This window comes from Ursus arctos, unplaced genomic scaffold (genome assembly GCF_023065955.2).
Source record: "Ursus arctos isolate Adak ecotype North America unplaced genomic scaffold, UrsArc2.0 scaffold_16, whole genome shotgun sequence".
NCBI classification, from domain to species: domain Eukaryota; kingdom Metazoa; phylum Chordata; class Mammalia; order Carnivora; family Ursidae; genus Ursus; species Ursus arctos.
The window spans coordinates 26174691-26201223 of record NW_026622830.1 but is presented as its reverse complement, the minus strand read 5'-3'; the positions used below and the strand labels follow the sequence as shown (position 1 = coordinate 26201223).

At 47.6% G+C, this 26533-nt stretch overlaps 2 protein-coding genes across 2 annotated transcripts; both read right to left on the bottom strand.

Annotated features, from left to right (window-relative positions):
• Nucleotides 1–444: 444 nt before the first annotated feature.
• Nucleotides 445–2516, bottom strand: LOC113258454 (beta-defensin 119). Its single transcript, XM_044385646.2, has 3 exons — nucleotides 2459–2516; nucleotides 1133–1327; nucleotides 445–473 (listed from the first exon to the last, which is right to left on the bottom strand). The coding sequence occupies exons 1-3, from the start codon at nucleotides 2514–2516 to the stop codon at nucleotides 445–447; spliced, it is 282 nt and encodes a 93-aa protein (XP_044241581.2).
• A 7284-nt stretch (nucleotides 2517–9800) lies between these two features.
• DEFB121 (defensin beta 121) lies at nucleotides 9801–11179 on the bottom strand. Its single transcript, XM_026502852.2, has 2 exons — nucleotides 11122–11179; nucleotides 9801–9928 (listed from the first exon to the last, which is right to left on the bottom strand). Exons 1-2 carry the CDS (start codon nucleotides 11177–11179, stop codon nucleotides 9801–9803), a joined length of 186 nt encoding a protein of 61 aa, XP_026358637.1.
• Nucleotides 11180–26533: the final 15354 nt, after the last annotated feature.

The following is a 26533-nucleotide window of genomic DNA, read 5'->3' as shown; positions in this document are numbered from 1 at the left end:
ACCCAGGCGCCCCAGAGTGAACCCTTTCTATCCGTCTCTACATCACACACCATGCTTTACAGAACACTTCTGGTGTCTGACCTCACTGCAGAGAACACAGTTCAGGGGTGAACAACCGTGTTGGAAAAAATGGGCCCAGAGAATAGGATTTGAGATAATAAAGCAAGGAAGACACCCAGGTCGTCTAGATTCCTGAGCAGGATTCTCGAATATGCCGCATGGGTTAGTCTCCTCCCAGGCTAAATTCTCAGTTCAAATGAGACAGGCTTCCGTGTCCCTCAGAACCTAACGCAGCTGGACGGCACACAGCACATATTCCTTAAATGCTTGAAGAAATCAAAGAGCAATAATAGCGACAGCTAAGACTCATTAGGGCTCACAATGTACCGGGGACGGTGCGCTCCATTATCCCCTCTCCCGCTTCCCATGATCCTGAGATAGAGTCTAGGGTTCCAACCTCACAGCTGGGGAAGCTGAAGCGTGGAGGGGGATATGAGCAGAGTCTGACAGCAGTGAATGGAAGAGCTGGGGTGACTGAATGATTAAATCCATGAAAGAATGGAAGAACTGAAGAGTGAACAAACTCTTTTATAAATGGGTAAGTTCATGTGCTTTATCTTTTTTTTAGCACTTGGAAACCTTCTGATCCTTGGGGCTGTGGAGTCCCCAGCATCAAAAGGCATCTCAGCCAACTTCCCTAGAAACCCAAGGATTTGGGCTCTACTCGGTCCCTGTTCACCCCCAGCCTTTTCACTCCTAAGATGGAGCAATTCTCCCACCCAGCGTTTCTCCCCCTCTCTCGGTGCCGGCTGTGACTTTAAGTCTCTTGGCTTCCCCAGATGTGCTCCTCAACCCACTCCAGTAGCCTCGCCTGCAGCTGGTAGATGAGGAACTATCTTCAAGACTGTTAACCATCACCCCATTGCTGTGGCCACACCCCAGCAATGTCTCTCTGATACCTCTTAACCCCTATCCTGCCATCCCCCCTGCCCCACCCTCAATCCTTTTGGAGCAACACTCCTCATGATTGACCGACACAAGAAACAGATTTGTGAGTTTTAATGGAATGTGGGAGTTAAGGAACCTGAAACAAAGCCATTTCTATCCATGCTGTCTATTTATATACCCCTACTGCCAGGTCTGATCCTACGTTTTACTGGTTTGGATGTGTGAGGAACGGTCCAGGGTTCCATGCTTTCGACTGTCATTGGCCGGACTGTTAAGAAACGACTAGGGACACAGCACCGTTTACGATTTGCGCAGCGTATGACACTGTCTTCATCACTTTTGCACACCAACCGGCATTTTCCATCCATCCAACACTCTGCTGTTGGGCACAGGAACAACCATTAAGCAGATGTTAGTATCCCTCAAGTGGCGAGACTAGAGGAGGTAGAGGAGGAACAGGGCGGGGGGCGGGGAGACAGTTAAGTAACTAACAGTGAACCCAGTCCCAGGAAAGGGAAGAAGTGATCTTGAGAGGGGAGGGAATTGAGACAATTGTTCCAACCTTGGGAACTCTAAGGCTTTTAAGAAAGCCTTTTTCGGACGTCCTACCCTCTGTCTTCCTATCCCCCAACCTGCTACTCCTAACTTTGGAATCAGTTGATGCCAATGAATATCCCACCTAGTGGAGCTTGGGAATGATGGGAAGGACAATAAACTTTACCTGTAGTATTAGGGGATGGAGGGCTTTCACCCACATTTCAAGAGACTCAGCTCCTAATCAATAGCCTGGTCCCAACTTAAGCTCACCTGGGTGCAGCCACAACCCAATCTCCAATCCTCCTTAACCATATTTACCCAGTTCAAACTCAGAACCCAGTCCAATCTTAAGTAGAACTCCCAACCCTACCCAACTCAATGCCCCTTGAGACAGAACTCCAAGTCAAACCCAAATTTAATCAAGTCACCAACCTCAATCCTGAGCAGCAGTCATCAGACATCCTGCACTATTCAGTACCGACTCCCAACTTCAGCCCAAGCTCCAGTCTACCCCCAGCACCATCACCACTCAACCCAAAATCCCCTCCCTTCCCCCAGCCCACCCCAAACCATCAGGAGAGCCCAACACCTTACCTTCAGCCCATCCTAATCTCCCTACCACTCCAACCCCAAGGTCTTTCTCCCCATCACAGCTCACCCTCAACCTCTAATCTTAATGATGCAGAACCCCCAACAAGTCCCCAATCTGTACCCAACCTGTTACCCCTAAGCCTTCTCCCAAGATCCCACCAGAATACCACCCTGCCCTAAAGTGTCAGGTGCTCCAAAGAGCTACCATCCCACCACCTGGCAAAAAAGAATCAGGGAGAGATGTGGATGTGAGCTGATCATAGGAAAACCTCCCAAAACCCCATCAAATGAGGAAAAGTTTTGTGCTGTCCTCAGTGGAGGGGAGAGGAAAGCAAAAAGTTCGTGACCAAGATCCCAGACACTTGAGAGAGACCCAGGTTACCTGAGACCAGTGGTTTCATGGCCAGAAGGATGACAAGAAAGAGAAAAAGAAACTTCATGGCTGGCAGGTCACAGGAGAAGGAGGTGGCCGCGCTGCAGGGGATGAAAATAAAGTTCTCTGCAGCGGGGATGAGCCTTGCTTTTATTGGCAGGGTTGTGGGCAGTGAATTATAGCAGGAGAGAATTTATATGAGATCAGCCAGGCGGAAGGACAGTGTGTAGCAGATGTCCTAGCAAACACAAGATGAGAGTGTGGGAAACTTGCCAGCGCCCGTGCCAATAGTGGCTTTCCTTCCTGCTGACGAGACAGATTAAAGCCTGTTGGCCTCTCAAGACCCACCAAAGAATTAATTAATTAGTACATAAATATATATTGGGGGGCGCCTGGGTGGCTCAGTTGGTTAAGCATCTGCTTTTGGCTCAGGTCTTGATCTTGATCTTGGGGTCCTGGGATCCAGCCCCGTGTCAAGCCCTGAGGTTGGTGGGGCTCCCTGCTCAGCCAGAAGTCTGCTTCTCCCTCTCCCTCTGCCCCTCCCAACCCCCCCACCTCCACTCATGCTCACTCTCTCTCTCTCTCTCTCTCTCTCTCATAAATAAATTTTAAAATATTTTTTTAAACTACATAAACATCTATCAAGAAACACCTTTTTAAAAAAATGCTTATTCTCAGCTTTCTAACAGAAGGATACATGGGCATATCTGTCTGAACCTTGAACTTGCCAATCTAGTTCCCAGTTCAGGGCTTTAGCATTTGTTATTTGTTCTTCCTGTCAAGTTCTTCCTGCAGACCTTCCCCGGCTGGCTCCTGTTTATCAGTCTTATCTTGAATGTCACCTCCTGCACAGGCTTTTCCTGGTCACCCTTGATAATGGTACTCCTGCCTACAGTCACTCTGTGTCATTATAACTCGATTCACGACCTGCATAGATCTATCTGTTCTTTTCAATTGTATTTTACATGGTTAATCTTTGTGTCTCCACTAGAATGTCAGAAATCCGCCTTGTAACCCACTGCCCATAACATCACCTGGATTAGGATATTAATTCAACTGTTTCAACAGATATTCTCCCCAAACAAGGATTCCAAAAGATAGACATGAATTTCTTTCTTATGGAAAAATCTGGTCAAGCAGTTAAGTGTGGCAGCTTCCTGACTCCACAGGAAGCGAGAGTCCCCCTGGCTTGACGCTCTGCCGTCCTCCACGGGCCAGAGGGGAGAAAGAAGGAAATGAAGTGCGTGCCTTTCCCTTTTAGGGACACCGCTCGGAATCTGCACGCACGTCTTCCACTCCAGTCCATTGGCCAGAACTTACTCAGGTGGCCACACCTAGCTGCAGGGTGGGCTGGAAAGTTTTCTTCATTCTGGGCAACCATGGTTAGCTAAGATTCAGGGGTAGTCTTAAGTCTAAGAAGAAGGGAAGGACGGATATTGGGGAAGAGCTTGCGACTGCTGACACCCCCAGCACATCGCAGGTACTCAGTAAACACCTGCGGTCGGAATAAATAACTTCCGTTGAGAAAGTGACCTGTGAGAAGTGATCTAAGGGGGGAGTAACCCAAGTCCTTCCAGAGTGTAGAGAAAGCACGTGACTGTGTCCCTTCAGTCCAGCATCTCAAGAAGCTGACCTAAGGACTGGGCTTCGGGCAGCACTTCAGAGACTATAAAAGGAGAAGACAGAAGAGAATTCTAGAATCCTAGAAGACCAGGATTGGAGCATGGGCTTTGATTTCACACAGATCTGAACTTGAGGGTTGGCCCTGACACTTGATACCTGTTGCCCCTGAGCGAGGTGAATTTCCTGAGCATCCTACAGTAAAATACAAATCAGAACTCTCCCTGATTTAATTAAATGGGAGGGATAACTTACTAAATTGCTTAGCAAAGCCCCTGACACCTAGTAGGTGCTAACTATTCACCATCGTTATTGTTGTCTTTCATTGTCATTATCATCATCCTCACATTTATCTTCTTTATTGCCCTCGGAAGGGCGATCATAAACCTCTGAGTGTGACAGAACTGAGGCGTGGTCAGGTGACACGAACTGGCGAAGGGCTTCCCGGGCAGAGAGAAGGACGGACGACAGAAAGGCCCATTTCCACAGAGGAAGGTCAGGAGAAGGGTCGGCAAACAGTGGTGGTTGGGAATGTTTGAGACAGAAGGGGAGACCCCGAGGGACATGGGGCAGCCACCACGTCCTCACCAGTGCCGTGCTCAGGGCTGGGGAAGCCATCCTGTGAGCAAGGGATCGTTTAGAGAGGACTGTAGGGGCACGGTCAGATTTTTATTTTTTAGCCTAGAAAAATCACTCTGGCGGCCCATATTGAAGATAATTGCCAGGCCAGAGGCAAGCAAGGGAAGAGTAGCAAGGAGGCTGTTTCTCCTCTGGGGAGAAATCGCAAGGCCAGCACTGTCGCCGGAAGCGCACGAGCAGAACAGGGGTGAAAGGAGAAAACATCCAACAAGTGCCGTGGAGATGCCAGGCGTTCGATCTGCGCCAGGCCCGGGCACCGAGCAGCTTGTGTGTCCTGGACGATGTCATTCACCGTCCGTGGGACTTGGCGCAGAACGAGACCCAGAGCCGGATGTTGGCAAGCCTGGGTTCTGAAGTTCGTCTCCTGCCTGTAGTACCTTGGAACGTGTTACCATCTCTGAGCCTGGTTCTTGGGCTATACGATGGGGGTAATAACAGTACCGACTTCGGAGGGTTGTTAAGGAGGACCAAATGAGCGAATCCACAGGAAGCCTTCAGTGAGGACACGTAACACACCTGACACTTCCTGACAGCAATAGAAGGAGTTGGTTTATTATTGTAACAGACCAGAAGATTCCAGGCCCCTCCTTGTGACAGTGCTTTGCAGTATTTCATGAGCCCCTTTATGAATCCTTGTAGGCAGAGATGACCAGGAAGCACTGGGGTGATTCAGAGAAACAGCCCTGACTGAGATAAGGAGAAACAGAAAAAGATGGGTTCATTGGTATCACACGTCTTTACTTGGGTATCTGAGTTTATATGTGCTTTGCACTGTGTTTATATGTACGTGTGTGTGTGTAAATTTGTGCAAAGCTGTGTATGCTCACATTTTGTGTATTTTGTGTATACTTTGTGTGCCTGGGTTATTTGTGCGTATTTTGTATATGTGAGTACTTGAATGTTTATGTGTATGTTTATACTTGCATGTCATCTGTGTGTAGGCTTGTAATTGGATGGGTGTGTGTTAGTGTGTTCTCAAGTACATGTGCGTGTGTGGATTTGTGCTCCGACCACCAAGTGCCAGGGCCTAGAGTTCTGTCCAGTTCAGCCCCATGGTCCCCCTTGAGGCCCTACGTGCTCTGACTCCAGAGCATGACAGTTGCGTGGTGATTTTCTGGGAAGCCAGGAGACCCGGGCCAAGGCTAAGGGCAGTGGGCAGCAGGGGGCAGGACTGCCAACGTGGCCAGTGGGGGAGAAGCCACTGTGGGAGAAAAGACCAGGAGATAGGGAAAGAGGCAGACCTTGGTCAGAGAGCCAACTTGGCCCCTGGGAACGTGCGGTATCTCCTGAATCCTGCCAAGGCCAGAACAGACCGTGGCTTTGGCCTTTGTAAGGCCTCCCACACGGTACAGCCCGGCCAGTTCTCTAAGACCTGCGCCACCCACCCCCCGAAATCCGCACAGTTGCACTTTTCAGGTGCTGACATGCTGCCCACGCCCCGCAGCCTGAATCCCACGGTGCGGAGGGGAAGGCAGGTGCTAGCGATCGCATTCCCAGCAGGTCCCACACAGGCCATCGACTTCTACTCTATGTCGGCGAACCCTCCCTCTAACCTGTGAGGCTAATAATATGACAAGAAGGGGGGCCCCTGGGTGGCTCAGTCGGTTCAGCGTCTGACTTCAGCTCAGATCATGATCTTGGGGTCCTGGGATCGAGCCCCGCATCAGGCTCCCTGATCAGCGGGGTGTCTGCTTGTCCCTCTCTCTCTGCCTGCTGCTCCCCCTGCTTGTGCGCTCTGTCTCTCAAATAAATAAAATCTTAAAAAAATATATATGGCAAGAAGGTAGAAGAAAATCGCACCATAAAATCACAGGCGTTCACAGATTCTTTGACTTGCACGCTCTCACGTCTTCTCCTCGCTTTCCCAGTGAGGCAGGAGAAGTATCCAGATGAGGGGCTTTGGCTTGAGAGAGGCGAGATGAGGCCAAGTTTGCATGAAAGTGTGGCGAGGCTAGGAAAGAGGGGCTGGCAGCTGGAGAAGCCCCTACACCAGTATGTCCCTGACTGTGCCCTGCTTCAAGCACTGTGGGTGCTCGGGGGGCGTTGCTTCTAAAAGTCATTAACATGGTAATAGTCACACACCAGTCATGAAGGTGCCGCCACACTCAAGTCCCAGCGAATGCTTTATTTATCTGTATTTTAAGTTCAACGCCAAGACGCCACTTACAAAGTTGGGGAGATGCCCAATGTCAGTTACTGTTGGGGTCTCCTGTCTTCCTCCTCTTGATCCTACTAAGACCCCATGATTTCAGGAAACGAGGAGAATCTGCTCCTTACTTCATGACGACGATCTTCATTTCTCTTGCTCCTCACGCTCAGGCTACTGCGGATGAATTCCACCAGCCGTTCATCGGGCAGCTCTGGGCGTGGTGGGTGGTGAGAGAAGTGCAGGATGCCACTGGCGGGGGGGGTGGCAAGGGAAGTACCAGGAGGCACTCACGTGACCCTGAGGGCGCGTGCCCCCCTATATGCTGCACCCAGGCACCCCTGCCTGCTTGCCCTACTCGCAGCCCTGGCAGTCAGAAAGGTCAGCCGTGGAAGGGAACACTCCGAGCGAAGGCAGAGGCTTAGGGGAATCCCTGGTAGCGATCACTTGAGCATCTGCAGACATTCAGCAACTGAATCCCTTTCTACTCTTTGGGTTTCGGCGGAAAGGAGGGCTGCTGTCCTACAGAAAACACTACAGAAAACATCAATGGCAAATACTCTTTTGCACCACTCTGAGAGTTGGTGGGCAGGCATATGACCCAGGCTCAGCCAACTGGATGCTCCAGCAAAGGACTTTGAATCTTAAAGGACCCAATTCAAACCACAGAGAAGGTGGAGACAACACTCCCATGGTGGCCAGCAGGCAGAAGCCGCCGTGGGAGAAGTCCAGGCAAGACTCCACGTGTCCAGTGCCAGGATGGCAATGCTGCTGGTGGGACCCCGGTAGATCCCCTCTGCTGCTCACTCTCCCGTGGTCCTTCCAAGCCCAATTGTCTAGACTTCCTATCAGTTCTATGAGCTATGTGGTATCTTTCCAAGAAATGCCCTTTCTGCTTAAGCTGGTCTCTGATGAACTCAAATCATGACATCCAATGACAAATTTGAGGTGTGTCATCATGAAATATGTTGAAGAATGTTGCTGTAGGCCACAAGGAACCCTTGTGAGATAGGGTGCCAGGATGTGGGGCAATATGACCTAGCAGGGAGATGAAAAGATCAGCAGCAAAACTCAAGGTAGAAAGCCCGGAGTGTGAGAAAGAGGAGGGAGGACGCCAAGGAGGGACTGAGCGGAGAGAGCAGCTCTGAATACAGTGCAGAATAGTAAGGTTTGCACGAAGCCATTGCCAAGGAAGACTCAAGAGGCCACAATGGCCGACCTGATACGAGAAGGGAAGAGGAGGGCATCCGAAGTCTTAACGGGAATCGAATGTGCATTAGCCTCTGTGCTGGGCATTTCCTACCAGTTATTTCATTTAATCTTACGACAACCCTGTGCCTCAGGTAGGGTGAATCCTCACTTTAGAGATGAGAAGATAAAACGGAGAAGGTTAAATGGCTTGCCTAGCATCATGCAGCAGATATGTGGTCAAGGATTTGAACCCCCAGACGTTCTGATTCTGAATCCAGTGTTCTTCCTTTGGCACTTTCAGTAAGACTTCAACACTGGGGCTGGAGGTTTCAACGGAGGGGTGTGCTGGGATGACGGAGGCAAGCCATAAGGCTAAGGCCAGTTTCAGTGTTCTCATATGAAGGGACTGGAGAGTGAGTAGGTGATGCCGAACAGAACCTCCCAACTCAGAATAACCAAGTCCTCTTTGATTAGTCAGCTAAGCAGCAAGGGTGGGGAATACTTGAGGCCACCCCTGAAATCACGGAGCTGGTGGTGGGAAGATCGCCATTGTCTCAGTTCAGGATCAGTCCTGGAAAAAGACGAGCCCACAATTCAATATCATGTGGCCCCAACTGGGAGGAAAGGAAAGAGACGGAGCAGGAACCCACATGGGGCCTGATACCAGCTCTCTGTTGGTTGAAGAAAACTAGGAGACACGATCCTAGAGTCCCTAACGGGTAGAACTGCAGGTCTTATCAGGGGAGGGATGCACCCTTTTGGAGTGAACATAGAGAAAAAGAAGCAGCCTGTATCTCAAGGCCCTAAAGCTACAGTGTCCAATATGATAACCAGTACTCACATTAAGCTCTCGAAACAGAAGTTTAGATTAAATTAAATTAAATTAAATTAAATTAAGTATTCCGTTCCCCAGTTACACTAGCCACGTTTCTTTTTCTTTTTACTTATATGTCTTCATGGAACTTAATGCCTTTTTGGGGGAAAAGATACTAATAAAAATCACATAATATGTATTTACAGAATGATTTTAAAAACAAATGATCTGCGTCTGCGTGATTGTCCTCTGCTGACTTTGCACACATACGCACCTTTAGAAAACATACAGTGCTCGTTAATGTTTCGTTTTCCATCGCAGGGGATGGCTTTCCTTTTTCAACCCACAGTATGTCTTGCAGAGTTAGGCATGTTTACGTCACCTTTTTTAAGTGAGACATAGTCGTCATTAGCATGGAGACTTCATTTCCCTACTGAGGGACGTTTAGAATGCTTTCCGGTTCTGCTTCCGTGTTACAAGCAAGGATGCCACAGGTGTCTCTGTGCACTGACTCACCAGCCACATTTCAAATGCTCAAGAGCCACCTGTGGCGGGTAGTTGCCATATTGGACAACACAGAGATGGGCTGTTCCATCATTGCAGAAAGTTCTCCTGGCAGTGCTGGTCTAGGAAGCAAGAATCAAACGGATAGAACGAACATTCCTCATTTATATCATCTGGGACGAGCCGTGGGCCAGCAGGCAAGGAGGAATGTGCAAAACAGACTGTTACTACCTACTGGTCCACCCCGTTCTCCCTAATCCGCACACACACCTTCCTTTGTTACTGATTCGTAAGTATAATGAGGCCGAGCTGCAGACACAATGGTACAGCCAAGAATGATTTAATAGAACTGTGGGCTCTAACGACATTGGACTCAACGTTGGGCGAGAGTGGTCAGACTACAGGGGTTACCCCAGGCTTCCAGGTGCACGTAAGGATCAAGTTTTGACAGGTATGTGCTTGGGGTTGACACAACACTTAGCTTCATCCGTGCATAATATATGGAAGACTTCATTCTGTTCACACGTTGTTCTGCACCTTCCCAACTTGCCCCAGCAACGCATGGCTGAAATTAAAAGGGAAGGAGAGAACAAAACAAAACAAAAAAAGGAGAAGGCAGGGTCAGTCTTGAAATAAAGCAGGGGGCTGAGAAAGGGGGAGGTCAAAGCCCAGCAGAGAAGACAATAGTGAGGGAAATAGGACCTATGTGGGGGAAAAGCCCTTACAAGACAGCCTTACAAGATTTAGGAGAGATGATGGGCCATTATCCTTTCTTCTCCCATTTGTGTCCTCAGTCACAATCCCAAAGTCCACTTGGTGGCCTAGGACCTATGAGGCAGCTTCCCCTCCCTGGCCAGCTCCTTTGGGGAAGACAGGCGGTCCCCGTCTCTCCAAGGTTTCATCTCCCCCATAGTATAGGGTAGCTCATATCAGCTCGCTTTCCCCTTTGCCCTCAGTTCCCTCTCTGACCGTATCAATGAACGGTACAGGAATCGGAAATACACCCATCTGGACACCTACCCGCAGGTCTTTTAGGGCACCGGTAAAATTCCCAAGAATGTCATACTCCCTTCTCCATGACATCCTGGGCCGTTTCGCTGGTCTTAACCAGCCAAGATAATTAGGAACAGCTGCTCTGCAGAACCCACAAGCTAAAGTAGCCCAGATAAATTGAGGTTGCCTAAGAATGGAATCAGAATCCTCAATCAGAGGGGCACCTGGGTGGCTCAGCATCTGCTTTTGGCTCAGGTCATGATCCCAGGGTCCTGGGATCGAGTCTTGCATGGGGCTCCTTGCTCAGCAGGGAGCCTGCTGCTCCCCTGCTTGTGCTTCCCTTTCCCTCTCTCCCTCTCTCTCTGACAAATAAACAAATAAAATAGTTTTTTTAAAAGAATCCTCAATCAGAAATTCAGGAACCATTTTCACAGAGGCAACAATAGATCAAAATTCAAATCTCCCCCCCCCCAGTGTTTTTGGAAAAGTACCCCGTTTTACTGTACTCCACACCCAAGTCTCTCTCTCGCATGTACCCTCTGCCCGGGTCACCATGCTCCACTTTTCCAGAGCAAACCAGAGATCAGAGTCGTCAAGTAATGGCGCTGGCAGGATCAGCTGCTATCAGACAACTCAAATTTTCCCTTGGCCACAGAGATCATCCAAAGGCCTCCGTGGACCCTGCGGTTCTCCTCACCCAGGCTGCGAGAGCCCCCGGAATTCCCTGAACATGACCCCCTGCCCCTTGGGAGAGATCCTGTTTACCTTGGGTGACTCGGACCAGGAGCAGGATAACAGCCAAAACCAGGAGCATGAGCTTCATGAATGCTGGGGGCTCAGGGAGAGATTAAGAGGCTTGGAGCCTTCTGGGCTGGCAAGACAGGCAGAGGTCCCCATTCGGGGCAGTCGAGACTGGTATTTATTGCCCTGAGAAGCATGGCGGACCCATGATCAGTGAACCAGAAAGGGAACAGTCATTTAAGATTGGACAGACAGGCAAGTAGTCAACCACACTGGCTGATTGGCTACCGAATCCACCAGCTTGTCTGCACTTCCAGGGGGCCGGGACAGGGGGAAGAGACCTTAACAAAGAGAGGACACAGCCTTGCCTTTGAGGAGGTTTCTAACACAACTGGGGAGCCCAGAAGGGGGGAAATGTTTTTACTGTTGATTCATGTCTGGTAAAAGAAAAGAGAGAGAGCAATGAGACAGAAAAGGAGTGATACTCTGTGTTCCTTGGGTTCCTTCCAGCAATGAGGACACCCTATGATGTCCCATATGTTGGCGGTTCATTTAAAGGATAGTAAGGGAAGGGCAGAAGCAGAAGGAATACCTAACGGCCCCATGGCCATCATTCCCGGCAACGCACACATCAGCATTTGTGGAGTGGAATGAGCGGGAAGGCCACAGAGCTTTCTTCCAACAGTGTGTGTTTGAGAAGAACAAGGAGCATCTTCCTAGGGGCCAAAGGAAAGGCCACTTTCTCCCATCGTGGTGTTTCCTGTAATGTACGGTAGATTGCATTATCGACCCCAATTTTACACCCTTATTTGAACCCACGCATTTGTAAGGTCTCACCCCAGGAGGAATACACTTCGCTCTCCCTCACTGTTGTCTTGGCTATGTGACTTGCTTTAGCCAGTGTCGCATGGGCAGAAGCGACAATGCGCCAGTCTTGAGCCTAGGCTTTAAGAGGTGATGAATGTCTTCACTCGCCTTTCTGTGCCTCCGCCATCCCCACGAGAAGAACGTGCTGGCTCACTGTAATGGAATCACCACTTTGGAAGCCAGTTTGATGGGGGTTTTGTTTTGTTTTGTTTTTAAGATTTATTCATTTATTTTAGAGAAAGACGTGGGGGGAAGAGGCAGAGGGAGAGAGAGAGAATCTCAAGCAGGCTCCACACTCAGCACAGGTCCCAACGCGGAGCTCAGTCCCAAGACCCTGAGATCATGACCTGAGCTGAAATTCAGAGTCAGACACTTAACCCACTGAGCCACCCAGGAGCCCTGGTGTTGTTTTGTTTTGTTTTAGTTTGATGGTTTCTTATAAAGTTAAACACACTTACCATACAATCCAGCAATTCCATTCCTAGGTATTTATCCAAGATAAAAAAAGAGTTATGTCGACACCAAAAAGTGTACGTAAATTTTCACAGCAGCTTTATTTATCATAAATAGAAGCAACTTAAATATTCATCAAGTAGCAAAGAAATAAATGGCAGTTTATCCATATAATGGAATACTGCTCAGCAATAAAGACGCTTTAACTTTGCAGTTTGCGGGAATCTAAAAAGCATTGGACTGAGTGAAAGAAGCCAGGCCAAAAGAGAATATACTGAGTAAATCTATTTGTATGAAACTCTAGGAAGGACAAATCGAGTCTACTGTGACAAAAACCAAAAAACAAAAGACACATCAGTGGTTACCTGGGGCTGGTGGGAGGAGGCGGGCGTTGACTAAGATGGGACACAAGAGAGCTTTATTAAGATGATGAAAATGTTCTATACACAGGTGTCAAAACATCAAAATTTACCCACTTAAAATGGGTGTGTTTTATTTTATGGAAATTATAGCTGAGTGAAGTTGACTTCTCCAAAAACTAGTGCTCATTTTAAAAGATAAGCAACAGAATGAAATACATGACCTAAAATCACTTACATAAAATAAAAATACTCTGGGGCGCCTGGGTGGCACAGCGGTTAAGCGCCTGCCTTCAGCTCAGGGCGTGATCCTGGCGTTATGGGATCGAGCCCCATATCAGGCTCTTCTGCTATGAGCCTGCTTCTTCCTCTCCCACTCCCCCTGCTTGTGTTCCCTCTCTCGCTGGCTGTCTCTAACTCTGTCGAATAAATAAATAAAATCTTTAAAAAAATAAATAAATAAAATAAATAAATAAATAAAAATACTCTGAAAAGGTTCATATTAAAACATTGGAAGAGCTGCCTATGAAGGACATGGATGGGAGCTGATCGTGGGGATAAAAAAATCAATAAATCAGTAAAAATAAAACAAAAGAAAGTCTTCTCATAAGACCAACAATGACAAATTTGCTGTAAATAATTAACTCAATCCTTGCAACAGACAACTGAAAGAAAGAAAAAAGTGCTCTTCGACAGGGGCTTTCTTCTAAGGATTACGAGTGAGGAAATCAGCGCTGTGAACTGGAACTCATTTCCTTTCGTGCCAGAAAGGGTGGCTGAAGAGAAGCCCAGGGTGCCCTTTGAGTTCACAAGGCCCAGGGCAAAACCAAAGGCACAGCTTCCTCCATTTTGAGGAAGAAGATTGTTTCTAGAGTCGTGAAGGACTGGAGAGAGAGAGAGGAGAGTAACTCATGGGAACCCCATTCGTGCAGAAGCTTAGTCTTGACGGGACCTCCTTTGTACGTCCAAAGAACGCTTTAAGGCACAGAATTTGTCCCACACTAAACTGTTTCGAGATCCACTTCCCCTCCAGTAAAGGACGTCGTCATAACCCTGCGTGTTTGTTATGCTGATTAGAGGACAGGTGGCCTAATGAGGAAATGACCTGAATCCAACACGTACGTCATCTAGCACCAGCAACACTGGTTTTCAGCAGTAAAGGAGACTCTCATAAAAGACCACTTCCCGTCTACATCCTGCTTCATTGCCGTCTTTGAGGGTGGGGACACTGGAGGGTGGTGGGGAAAGAGGATGAGGCTACTGGCCCACGCGAGGCTCGGAGATTGTGTGGCTTTCTCTTTATTTCTATGACATGTCGGCCCTCTGGCTCCTGGGTTATGTGTAATTAGCAATGGCAGTGGATATGCCGGCATGTTTCCCTCAAGTTTCTTGAAATGTTGTATGACAATCTATCACCAGGGCCAGTGCGGGGGAATTAAAAAAAAAAAAATTGTTTGAAACCAAACAAATCTGGGTTCAAATCCTCACTCTACCGCTGATCAGCCATGTGGCTTTTTTTTTTAAGCTTTTATTTAAATTCTAGTTAGTGAACATACAGTGCAATAGTAGTTTCAGGTGTGCAATATAGTGATTCAACACTTCTGTACAACAGCCTGCACTCATCCTGGTAAGTGTGCTCTTAATCCCTAGCCCCTGTTTCACCCATCCTTCCCCCCACCTCCCCTCTGGTAACCCTCAGTCTGTTCTCTGTAGTTAAGTCTGTTTCTTGGTTTGCCTCTCTCTCTCTTTTTTTCCCCTTTGCTCGCTTGCTTTGTTTCTTAAATCCCACATATGAGTGAAATCATATGGTATTTGTCTTTCTCTGACTGACTTATTTCACTTAGCATTACCCTCTCTAGCTCGGTCCATGTCGTTGCAAATGGCAAGATTTCACTCTTCTTTATGGCCGAGTAATATATGTGTATATATATGATATATGAACAAATCAGTTAATGCCTTTGACTTTGAACAAACCAGTTAATGCCCTTGAACCTCAGTTTGCCATTCCTAATACGGAGACAGCACCGCTGACCTCAGAGGTTCGCTGTGAAGATGAAGAAGGTAATAGTTGTAAAGCACATAGAACGGTGTGGAACAGTGTCTGGCATACAGGAAAGCCCAGGTGACCGGTCGCTGTCGGTATCTACCATGGATTCTCGTCTGCCTTGACTTCTTGGAGCGTTTGACCGTCGGTCTCTCTCCTCCCTGCAGCTCTCCTGGCTCTGCTCTCTTGTCAACACAGTCAGTATTCCATTAAGGGGGCAAGGATTGTCAGGGATTCAGAGACCTCTCTGCTCCCTGTGCTTTTTCAAGTCAAGGTTGAAAATATCAAAACTAACTAAACTAATTTCAAGCCTAAGATCCAGAGTGTTTACCCAGAATCCAGGCTCAAGGACAGATCTGTCCTCTGTGTCCGAAGCCTATACAATGTATCTCTTTTCGAGCTCCGGGGAAAGAGCTATCAGAGCATGTTTCAAAGTGTATCCGTTTCTAGCTCTTTCGCGCCTCCCAGGATGACTTCACTGGCTTCTTTACAGTGGCCCAGACCTTTCTAGAAGCTGCTCTTTCTCTCAATGCATCATTTCATTTGTCTTCTTTCCCAGGAATCAACCACTGCTGTCTCCAGGTCAGGACTTGTTTTCATCCCTCCTAGAATATCTTTCTCTAACTGCCCCCACCCCACAACCTGGCGCCCGTATGCAGACCACGTTAAGTTTCCTGTGGACTAGTGCTCGGGACATAGTGACAGAGGAACTATCTAAGGGGGTTCCGGTCCCTAAAATGCTTACAGCTTCTTTAGGAAAATGGAAAGCAACCATTTTTAGATGAGCTTCCAAAAACACTTCAAAAATGTTTGCTAAATAAATCAGATCTTGATTAAGCATCTACGATGAACAAGGTACTCTGTTGAGCCTCAGAAGTACAAAACACTGTAGGACACTGTCCCCTAGTAGCCAACTGTATCAGGACAAACTACGTTGTGATGCCGCGGGGGGTCGGGGGGCAGGGAGAAGACTCTTGGTGGCTTATAAGAACAGAGGTTTATTTTTCCCTCGCGCTGCGTGTCCGCCGCAGGCTGGCTGGAGACGCTGCTCCACATCTTCTTACTCAGGAGCCCAACTGATGCACTGATGGAGAGCCACTCGATTGTTGCTGAGTGCCACGGCAGCGGAAAAACAGAGCTCTGGGGGTCTTGAACCGCCCCTCGCATGGCCCGACCTTGGAAGTAATAGGCAGGGTGTAACTCCCTGGCTACAACAGTGGCGTGGCCCCATCCAGCCACAAGAGGGCCAGGAAGTGCGATGCTCCCACAGACCCAGAAAGCAGAAAGCAGGACATACATGATCACAGTGGTCGGGTGGAATGGCCACATGAGTAAAAGCAATACAAAGTTGTCTGTGCTGCATCAAAATAAAAAAATTAAAATAAAAAAAAACACCATATTCCAGTAGAACAGGACATGGGACAATCAGCGAAGGCCAGAGTGGTCAGGGAAGCTTCATGGAGGAGCTTCTCAGAGTCTTGCGGGAAGACAGGTTTCAGAGAAATGGCAGAGGGGAGGGTGTGAGGACATATTGCAGGTAGGGGAGCGGTGTGAACAGAGCAGTGGCAGCTGGCATGCTTGCGAGCTGCTTGGAAACAATGAAAAATACTGCATGGCTGCAGCTGGGAGTTCATGCACGCTACGATGTGACAGAATTGCACAGCCGTAAGACTGTCAAAGTCTTGAATGCGAATATTAGAAACTAGACTTGGTTCTGGGGTCAAAATCAAAAAATCGAGAGAGGCTAAGAAGGTTGGGCTCTGGTCCCTCCTCCCTTCTCCCTTCCAGCTGTAACCTGAGCATCTTTCCTTTGATCTGTTTGATACCTGCAGTTCCATTCAAGTTTTTGTTTTTAAAAAGTTTTCTGCTGCTTTAAAAAAAAGATTGAGGGGCACCTGGGTGGCACAGCGGTTAAGCGTCTGCCTTCGGCTCAGGGCGTGATCCCGTCGTTATGGGATCGAGCCCCACATCAGGCTCCTCCGCTATGAGCCTGCTTCTTCCTCTCCCACTCCCCCTGCTTGTGTTCCCTCTCTCGCTGGCTGTCTCTATCTCTGTCGGATAAATAAATAAAATCTTTTTTAAAAATAAATAAATAAATAAATAAAAATTAAAAAAAGATTGAAAATCCCTGATGTTAAAAGTATGGGGCCTTTTTTTTTTTTTTAAGTTTTTGAGCATAGATTCTTGGAATTCAGAACTAAGAGGCTGTCTCATCTGTGATGTATTGAAAACAAAAATTCACTCTAAACAACCCTCACCTTTTCTCTTAAAACACTTGCAGTGATGGAAAAATTAGTACATGTCAAGATAGCACATTCCGTCCCTGGAGTCCTGTCATTTTGGAGGTTATTATTTCTACTGAACCAGAATGTACCTTCCACAACATTTCCCCATCATCCAGATTTCTGCCCTCGAACAGCTACAGAGAAGAAGACAAAAAAAAAAAAAAAAAAAAAAAAAGTCCAAGTCAAATACTGGAAGACAGCTACCGTGGGTCCCTTTGGTCTTTTCTCTTCCGGCTCATCATCCCAAATTTCTTCTCTCTACACTGAAAGTAGGGCTACATGCTCTCTTCTTCTCATGAGATCTCTCAACATACTTCTCTTCCTTTATTAAAGTGGCAGACACCCCAAAGGAGATGTTTAAAGAAGAAGAAGGCCCAGTAGCTTGTCTATACAAGGCCTCCCTCCAAATTAGAGTATATTCTGGGTCTGGGAGAAAACTTATGTGGTCCTTCGATTTGAACCCCATTAATAACCAGGGACTTAAGAAAACCAAGGCACCTCAGGTAGGATCTTGTCGTGGTTAAGAGTGGAGGCCCTGGGCCATATGCACCCCAATGTTCATAGCAGCAATGTCCACAATAGCTAAATCGTGGAAGGAGCCGAGATGCCCTGCAACAGATGACTGGATTAAGAAGTTGTGGTCCATATATACAATGGAATATTACTCAGCAATCAGAAAGAATGAGTTCTCAACATTTGCTACAACATGGACGGCACTGGAGGAGATAATGCTTAGTGAAATAAGTCAAGCAGAGAAAGACAACTATCATATGATTTCTCTCATCTATGGAACATAAGAACTAGAATGATCAGTAGGGGAAGAAAGGGATAAAGAAAGGGGGGGTAATCAGAAGGGGGAATGAAACATGAGAGACTATGGACTATGAGAAACAAACTGAGGGCTACAGAGGGGAGGGGGGTGGGGGAATGGGATAGACCGGTGATGGGTAGTAAGGAGGGCACATATTGCATGGTGCACTGGGTGTTATACACAACTAATGAATCATCGAGCCTTACATCGAAAACCGGGGATGTACTGTATGGTGACTAACATAATATAATAAAAAATCATTATTAATTAAAAAAAAAAAAAAAGAGTGGAGGCCCTGGGAATAGACATATCTGGGTGATATCCTAGGTCCAACCCTTATTAAGTGGGTGATACATACATCACTTAGCTTCCTTGAAATTTTTCTGATCAATAAAATAGGTTGTTTTAGGTCTGGTTTCCCTGGAGGCAGAGTCTGAAACAGGGATTTGGTGCACATGATTTCTTAAGGGGTATTCTTACGAAAAGGAGCACGGGGGAGCAGGACAGGGCGGGGGGGCTAAGCAAGGGTGCGCTCCCAGCTGGAGAGCGTCTTCGGCCTGAGCTACGGGGAACCTGCAGCATGAATTGTACCAGAGCCCGTCCTGCCTGGAGGCAAGAAGACCCTCCTTGTGTATTTCTGTGTCAGTCAGTCTTGGTGACAGACTGCCTCTGAAGGGAAGGTGATAAAAGCCTCGGGGCAAGGCAGCGTCCATGCCATCTGGCCAAGGGCAATTCTTCTGAAAAGGGGCATCTGTGACCCTCACAGCAACACCCACGGCAGCTGGGGATGGGCGCCCTGGGTCACGAAGGAGTCTGGTCAAAGCATCACCAGCATCCACCATTGCTGATAATAATGTCGATAGTAAAACAATAGCATATTTTGCAAAAAATTATCAGTGTCAGTTACAGAAAGTGACAAACACTCTCTCCTCAACTAAACTCCGCTCAGCCTCCCCTGGACTCTTTTTCAACTGGGTCTCAACTTGTAGGCTCCCCGGGTTGTCTCTGCATTGCTCAACTTTAGCAAGAATTCTGCCAACTTGGTCTAAGTGGAATCCCCCCATCCTCCATATTTGATCACCCTTGATATCTGATCAGGTTCCTGATCCTTCACGGTCCCCCCAGGTGATGTCTATTCACCCTACTGCCAGCAAGAATCCTGCTAGGTGATTTTAGCCAGAATGCCCCCCCCACACACACACACACCCCTGATGCTTTCTGCTGTGGTCTGAATGTTTGTATCCCCCGCCTCCCAAATTCGTAAATTGAGATCCTAATGCCCACTGTGATGGTATTAGGAGGAGGGGTCTTTGGGAGGTAATTAGGTCATGGGGGGGGACCCTCATGAATGGGATCAGTGCCCTTATAAAAAGAGACTCCCCAGAGTTTCCTCAATCTTTCCGCTGTGTGAGGTTATAGAGAAAAGACAACCATCTACGAGGAAACAGGCCCTCACCAAATACTGAACCTGCCAGCACCACGGTCTTGGACTTCTCAGCCTACAGAACTGTGAGAAATTAGTGTTTGCTGTTTATAAGCTGCCCAGTTTATGGTATTTTTGTGGTAGCAACCTGAATGGACTAAGACATTTACTCTTGGTAATTTTCCGTCCGCTGACCCTCACCCCTCCCTGGGTGTAAATTCCCACCTGTCCACGCCATATTCAGGATTGAGTCCCATTCCACCATGAGATTTCTTTTTCCCTATTGCAACAGTCCTGAATAAAATCTGTTTTCATCATTTTTTTTAAAGATTTTATTTATTTACTTGACAGAGAGAGACAGCCAGCGAGAGAGGGAACACAGGCAGGGGGAGTGGGAGAGGAAGAAGCAGGCTCCCAGCAGAGGAGCCCGATGTGGGTCTCGATCCCAGAACGCTGGGGTCACGCCCTGAGCCGAAGGCAGACGCTTAACGACTGCACCACCCAGGCGCCCCTGTTTTCATCATTTTTAACTACTGTTCAAGTCTGTTTTTTCTTTGACAAAATGATACACTCAAAAAATGTTAAAATTGTTTTAAAATGATACAGATGAAGTACTTGAATGTCTGATACATAGAAATTACTTAACAAATGTTCGCATTTGTTGAAGAAAAGAAATGTATTTTTTGGTTTTTGTCCCTGGCTCCCTCCTCCTTTGTAATTTCCTAAGCAGTAAATGTCCTAGGAGCATCCTCTGTTCTAAAGATTTTATTTATTTATTTTAGAGACAGAGAGAGCCTGAGTGGGGAGGGGCACAGGGAGAAGGAGAGAGAGAATCTGAAGCAGACTCAGCACTGAGCACGGAGCCTGACGTGGGCTCGATCCCACAATCCTGAGATCATGACCTGAGCTAAAACCAACTGAGCCACCCAGGCGCCCCACATCTTTTGTTCTAAGATTTGGTTATGGGCCCCAGTTCCTGATACAGAGTTTCTAAATCTCTTTGAATTTCCTGGGTGATAAGAACATCTTTTTTTTCCAATGAGGCAACTCTCGGTGAGCACCTGTATCCTTCAGGATGGTGGCTGGTCACTTGAAAAACCAAGGAAAGATTAGAAGCTTAGAACTTTCAGCCTGACCCCCAGGAGAGAAGAAGGGCTAGAAATTGAGTTAATGATTGATCTACATGATAAAGCCTTTATGAGGAAGCCTTCATAAAAATCCCTAAATTACGGGGTTTAGAGAGCTTCCAGGTTGGTAAACATACCTATGTGCCAGGAGGGTAGCTCACCCCAACTCCATTGGGACAAAAGCTCTGCACTCAAGATCCTTCTCCATCTCTCCCTATATATCTCTTCCATCTGGCTGTTGATCCATATCCTTTATCATATCCTTTATTATATAATAAACTGATACGTGTAATTGTTTCCCTGAGTTCTGTGAGCTGTTCTAGCAAATTATCAATCCCAAGGAGGGTGTCGTGGGGACCTCAATTTATAGCTGGTTGGTCAAAAGTACAGGTGACAAGCTGGGACTTGGAGTTAGTATCTGAGGTGGGGGCAGTCCTGTGGGTCTGAGTCCTTACCTTGTAGAGTCTAACTCCAGTAAATAGTGTCAGCAATGAAATGAATTGTAGGACACAAGCTGGGGTTGGAGAATTGGTCAGTGGCGGGGGGGGGGGGGGGAAGCCCGCACATTTGGTGACCAGCAGTGAAATGGTGTGAGTTATACACAGAAGGAACACAGAGTCCTTCTCGTCACAGCACTGCTGTTGATACTAAGAGAAGCACCATTTCCTTCAGTCTTCTCTCCCATTCCGTAGGTTGCCTTTTCAGTTTGTTGATCATTTCTTCTGCTGTGCAGAACCTTTTTAGTTTGATGTTTATTTTTGGTTTTGTCCCTTGTGCTTTTGGTATCCTATCCATGAAATCAATGCCAAGACCAATGTCAAGGAGCTCCCTACGTTTTCTTCTAGGAGTTTAATGGTACAAGTCTTACATTTAAGTCTTTAATCCATTTTGAGTTAATTTTTGTAAATGGTGAAAGATATTTTCATTCCTTTGAGCGTGAGTATCCAGTTTTCCCATCACCATTTATGAAAAGACTATCTTTTCTCTGTTGAATACTCTTGGCTCCCTTGTCAAATATTAGGTGACCATGTACGTGTGGGTTTATTTCTTGACTCGCAATTCTGCTCCATTGGTCTGTGTGTCATTTTTACATCAGTTTCATACTGTTTTTATTACCATAGATAGCTTTGTAATATAGTTTGAAATCATGATGCTTACAGCTTTGCTCTTCTTTCTCAGGATTGCTCTGGATATTCAAGATCTTTCGTGGTTCCATGCAAATTTTAGGATTTTTTTTTCTATTTCTGTAAAAAAAAAAAAAGGTCCTTGGAGTCTTGATAGGAATTGCACTGAGTCCATAAATGTCTTTGGGTGTGTGGACGTGTTCACAATACTAGGTTTTCTGATCCATGAAAGTGAGATTCCTTTCCATTTATTTGTATCTTTTTCAATTTCTTTTATCAAAGTCTTGTAGTTTTCAGTATAGAGATCTTTCACTTTCTTGGTTAAATTTATTCTGAAGTACTTTATTACTTATGATGCTATTGTAAATGGGATTGTTTTATTTATTTCTTTTTCAAATAATTCATTGTTAGTGTACAGAAACACAATTGATTTTTGTATGTTGGCTTTGTATTCTGCAACTTTGATAAATTTGCTTATTAGTACTAAGTTTTTTGGTGGGGCCTTTAAGATGTGTTATATATAAGATCATGTCATCCACAGAGAAAATTTTATTTCCTCCTTTCCAATTTGGATGCCTTTCATTTCTTTTTCTTGCCAGATTGCTCTGGCTAAGTCTCCTAGTACTATATAAATATAAGTGGCGAGAGTGGCCCCTTTTGTCTTGCTCCTGATCTTAGAGGGAAAGCTTTCAACCTTTCACAGCTGAGTATGACGTGCTCTGAGGTCTGGGGGCAGGGGATGTTGTGTCTGGCTGGACTCCACAGTTGGGTGGGCCTGCTGGCTGGGCTGTGCATTCAGGCAGAGCTGCTGGCTGGGCTCCACGGTCAGAGGGGACCACTGCAAGGGCTCTGCAGTCACCTTTGGTTGGATGAGCTCTCAGGCTGGTGACACGCTGGTACCACTGGGTGTTATCTGCCACTGGACCCAGCTGACGCTGGGCTCCGTAATCACCCCTGGTCAAGTGGGATCTCAGGCTGTGCTCCCAGACCAGCTGGCGCAACCAGCTGAGTCTCATGTTCAGGTAGGGCCACAGCAGGGCTTCGTGGTGTGGTCCAATGAGACCTTGGGCTGTGCTCCGCTGTCCGGTGGGGCTGTAGCCTGTGTCTTGAAGTTGAGCAAGGCCAGTGGCTGTGCTCTGCTGTTGGGCAAAGTTCCCGGCCGTACTCAGGTCAGGAGTTGCCTCCGGCTGTATTCCACCGTCGGGCGGCACTGGAGGCTGCGCTCCGTGGTCAGTGGGGTTGCTGTTCAGACCCCCTTATCACACGGGGCTACAGCCTATGTGTGACAGTTGGGTGGAGTCACTGGCTGGGTTCCCAGCCTGGGTGAGGCCACAGGCTGTCTTCAACAATTAGGACAGGCTGTAGGCTAGGCTGGGCTGCGGGACAAGGATGTAGGCTGTTGGCTCCTCCTCTGGAAGTACCATAGGCTGGGTTCCAAAGCTGCCCAGAGTCACTGTTCAGGCTCCCTGGTTATGTGGAGCCAGAGGCTACGTGCTTAACGTCGGGCAGAGCTGCTGGCTTGGCTTCCTGCCCAAGCATGGCTGTAGGATAGGCTCTGGGGCTGTCCAGGTTCTCCCGCCAGGCTCCTGGTCAGCAGGACCGGAGGCTGTACTTCGCATGGGCAGGGCTGCAAATTTGCTTCCCTGCCTGGGCAGGCCATAGAATGTGCACCATGGCTGGTGCGGCTCTTTGGCTGGGGACATAAAGCACGTGGAACTGCCCACTGAGCTCCCTGGCCATTTGGAGTCACAGGCTTGGCTCTGCAGAGGGACAGAAATGCTGGCTGGGATCTCTGCTCAGGTCCACTGCAGGCAGGAATGCAGTCCAGGAACTGAGTACTGGCTGGTGTAAGCCCTGCTCCCTTCTCCATCTCTATCTGATTCCCAGCAGTCAAACCCTGCAGATTCTCCCAATGATGCTCATGAAGCAGGACCCCAGTGAGCCCCTCTGAAAGCATCTCACAAGAGCGCAGCTGAATGTCCATCTTAGGTTCTCTTTCTCCCCCTGGAGAAACCATAGACCTGGGGGGGGGGGGGTTCCCTCCTGGTGGAGCACTGTGCTGGCCTGGGGGAGGGGTGGTACCATCAAAGTGTACGGTTTTTCCCCATTTCTGAGGTCCAGGGGGTGTTTCCATCTCACCCCCAGGTTCTTGAATTGCCACAGTGCTGTCTTGTCTACGGAGAGTTGCTAGTTGGTCTTTTTGTGAAGGGGACTGAAGTTGAGAATGACCTATGTCACCATCTTAATGATATCACTCCCCCCCCCCCCACTTAGTTCCTTGAGGAACTTAGGAAATCAGGGGACCCTGATTGGATGGAAACCACATTTCCAGTCTCTGGAGGTATGAAGGTTTGTACGGAATACAGACCGTGTCATAAAAAACAAAGTTGTACTTCCTGCACACACAGAGAAAGAACTGTCCAGGGCTGAGGGAAGGCTAGAGAGGAGGCAGGGGGCAGGTATGTAGGGGGGAGACAGAAAGGACTCTGTAGCTGATAAAGGAATCAAGTAAGTACTCAGCCCCACAGCGACACCCAGGTTTGGAATCAGAGCCAGAAGAGCAACCAAGTTTGGGGGGGCGTCTTGGTGCCAAGTCCGACACTGTGGGGCTAAAGCTGGGGAAACCCTTGCTCTTCCTGACTAGTTCTGGTTCCAGGGCCAGGGCAGAGCCAAGCTTTTCACTGAGGGGAGCAGAAAGAGTTGAGGCCAGGCAGTGCCCTTCCAGGGGAACACAGCCCACTGCACTACTACAGACGGAGAGAGAGAAAGGGGACACGTAGCTCTTTGCAGTGAGGGTAAAGAGGGAGAGGAGGTACTTCTGCTCAGATATGGTGACCTAAATCCACACTTGCTTGTTCCTGAAACACCACGGAGACAACAGCAAAGGGGTGTTACTTGTGGTATTAAAACCACAGGGACGAAAGGAAACAGTAAAAGAAACAGTAACAAACCGTTGTGAACCCCGGAAGCAGAAGTGGTTCTTAAGAGAGCTGAGAAGAGAAACCGCTAAGCCAGCAGCTCAGAGGAGGCGGGATCTGGGCCACCAAGCTCCCAGGGGTCACAGGCTTGGCCGTGGCCAGCTCTTTCTGGGAGTAGAGTAAATGGGGTCTCCAACGCAAGGCTCCATGAAAATCTGCACAGCCCAGATCTCCTCTCCCGTGTCACAACTGACTTTCCTTCTCCTTTCTGAGCAGACAACTAGAGCTTTCTTATCTGCAGAGGCTGACACATGGTCTCTGGACAGGGGAGAGGGGACACGATGCCATTTGAGAGCAGGGATATCATACTGAACATGGGAGAGTCGAGTGAAGTTGTACACATTTAATGTTCACACACAGCCTTCTTTTCCACCTCGGCTTTGAGGACTGTGACAGGCAGATTTATACATTTTGAGCAGGAATTTGGAGAAATCTGAGCAAACCCAGAGGAAAAAACCCCTGAGGACGCAGACACTGTTCAGGCCGCTGTAGCAAACTACCGTTGACCGGGGGGCTTACACGGCAAGCGCTCACTGCTCCCAGTTCCGGAGCAGATTCAGCGTCTGGTGAGGCTCTGCTTCCTGGTTGATAAATGGAATCTTCTCACTGCGTCTTCACATGGCAGATAGGCGGAGAGAGCTCTGGGGGGTCTCTTCTTATGAAGACACTAATCCCCTTCACAAGGGCCCTAAGCACGTCCCAAAGGCCCCCTTTCACCATCACATTGGCGGTTGGGATTTCAACATACGAATTTGAGAGGAACACAAACGTTCAGGTCATAAAGATCGCAGAGCATTCTTCCCAGGAAAATTTGACCAGTCCAAGAGCAAATGCCTGAAGACACATGCACTGTGTGTTCTTCACGAAAATAAGCCAGTTAGTGGTGGCCCACCCAAAACAGAAACATATAACCAACAACCACTAGCCAGATGAGGAAAGCTTCTAACATACAAAAAAAAGAGAAGAGGGGTGGGTGACAAAGAGAAAAAACAACTTAAAAAAAAACAACAAAACAGATTATCCAGGGGACAACGTCATCAGAAAAATCATCAAAATAAAAGAAGCTATTAAGACCATGACATTAGAACAGGATACTGTTTTTAAAAAGAAAAAAGAGAGAGAGAAAAAAAAACTTTAGTGAGTAAAAGTACAAAGATAAAATTCCTAGAAATCGGATTTAGTGAAAGAGATCCAAGCAGTAGGGAAAATAGAAGAAAATGAGAGAATTAGTCAGGGAATCCCACATTGGAAAAATAAGAATTCCAGAAATCGGGATCAGGAAACACAAAGGGCAGGAAGTCATCAAAGACGTAAGTCAAGAAAAAAAGTCCTAGAATTGAAGGATGTGGCATTTCCAGACTGATGGGGCCCTGGAGAGCTCAGCGGAACTGATTAGAATAATCCTACAAAAATGTAGGCCCATCATCATGAAACTTCAACATCTGTAGTGAAGAGAACATCGTAAAAGCTGTCAGAGAGAAAGCACAGTTTATATGCAAAGAGACGAGCTTCAGAAGGGCTTCAGATTTCTCCATGGTGACCCTAGATGTTGAAAGGCCATGGAGCGATGCCTTCAAAATTTTGAGAGGAAATCATTTCCAATACGGAATGAGTGACCACACTAAATTAACCAAGTGTGAGGTTAGTCCATGGAGGTCAGACTTTTCCAGAGCCATCAGGAGATTCTCTGCCAAAATAAAGGAGTAGATCAGGAAAGTCCTCGGATCCAGAAAGCAGGTATTCATCTCAGGAGGAAATCAAAGAGAATCTTCCAGGATGATGTAAATGGTGACCCCGGGGGCAGCAGATCAGCAGGCATGGAGGCACCCGGCTCAGTGTGGAGCGGGGGCAAGGGCCTGGGGGCAAGGTCTTCAGGCAGGTAAAATTGATAAGAGATCTAATGATTCTGGACATACTCAAAGGAGATGACAGACAGCTAAATTCTCATTTTTCAGAGCAGGAATT

Bases quoted from the DNA above. Each gene is read 5' to 3' on its own strand.
- LOC113258454 (XM_044385646.2), bottom strand. From the start codon at position 2,516: ATGAAGTTTCTTTTTCTCTTTCTTGTCATCCTTCTGGCCATGAAACCA. The intron at 1,328-2,458 runs GTAACCTGGGTC...TGTGCCCAACAG, and splicing joins CATGAAACCACTGGTCTCAG to CAGAGTGTTGGATGGATGGA. The intron at 474-1,132 runs GTAGGGGTATAT...TCCACGCTTCAG, and splicing joins ACGTAGGATCAGACCTGGCA to CTTCCCCAGCTGTGAGGTTG.
- DEFB121 (XM_026502852.2), bottom strand. From the start codon at position 11,179: ATGAAGCTCATGCTCCTGGTTTTGGCTGTTATCCTGCTCCTGGTCCGA. The intron at 9,929-11,121 runs GTAAACAGGATC...TTTTAATTTCAG, and splicing joins CCTGGTCCGAGTCACCCAAG to CCATGCGTTGCTGGGGCAAG.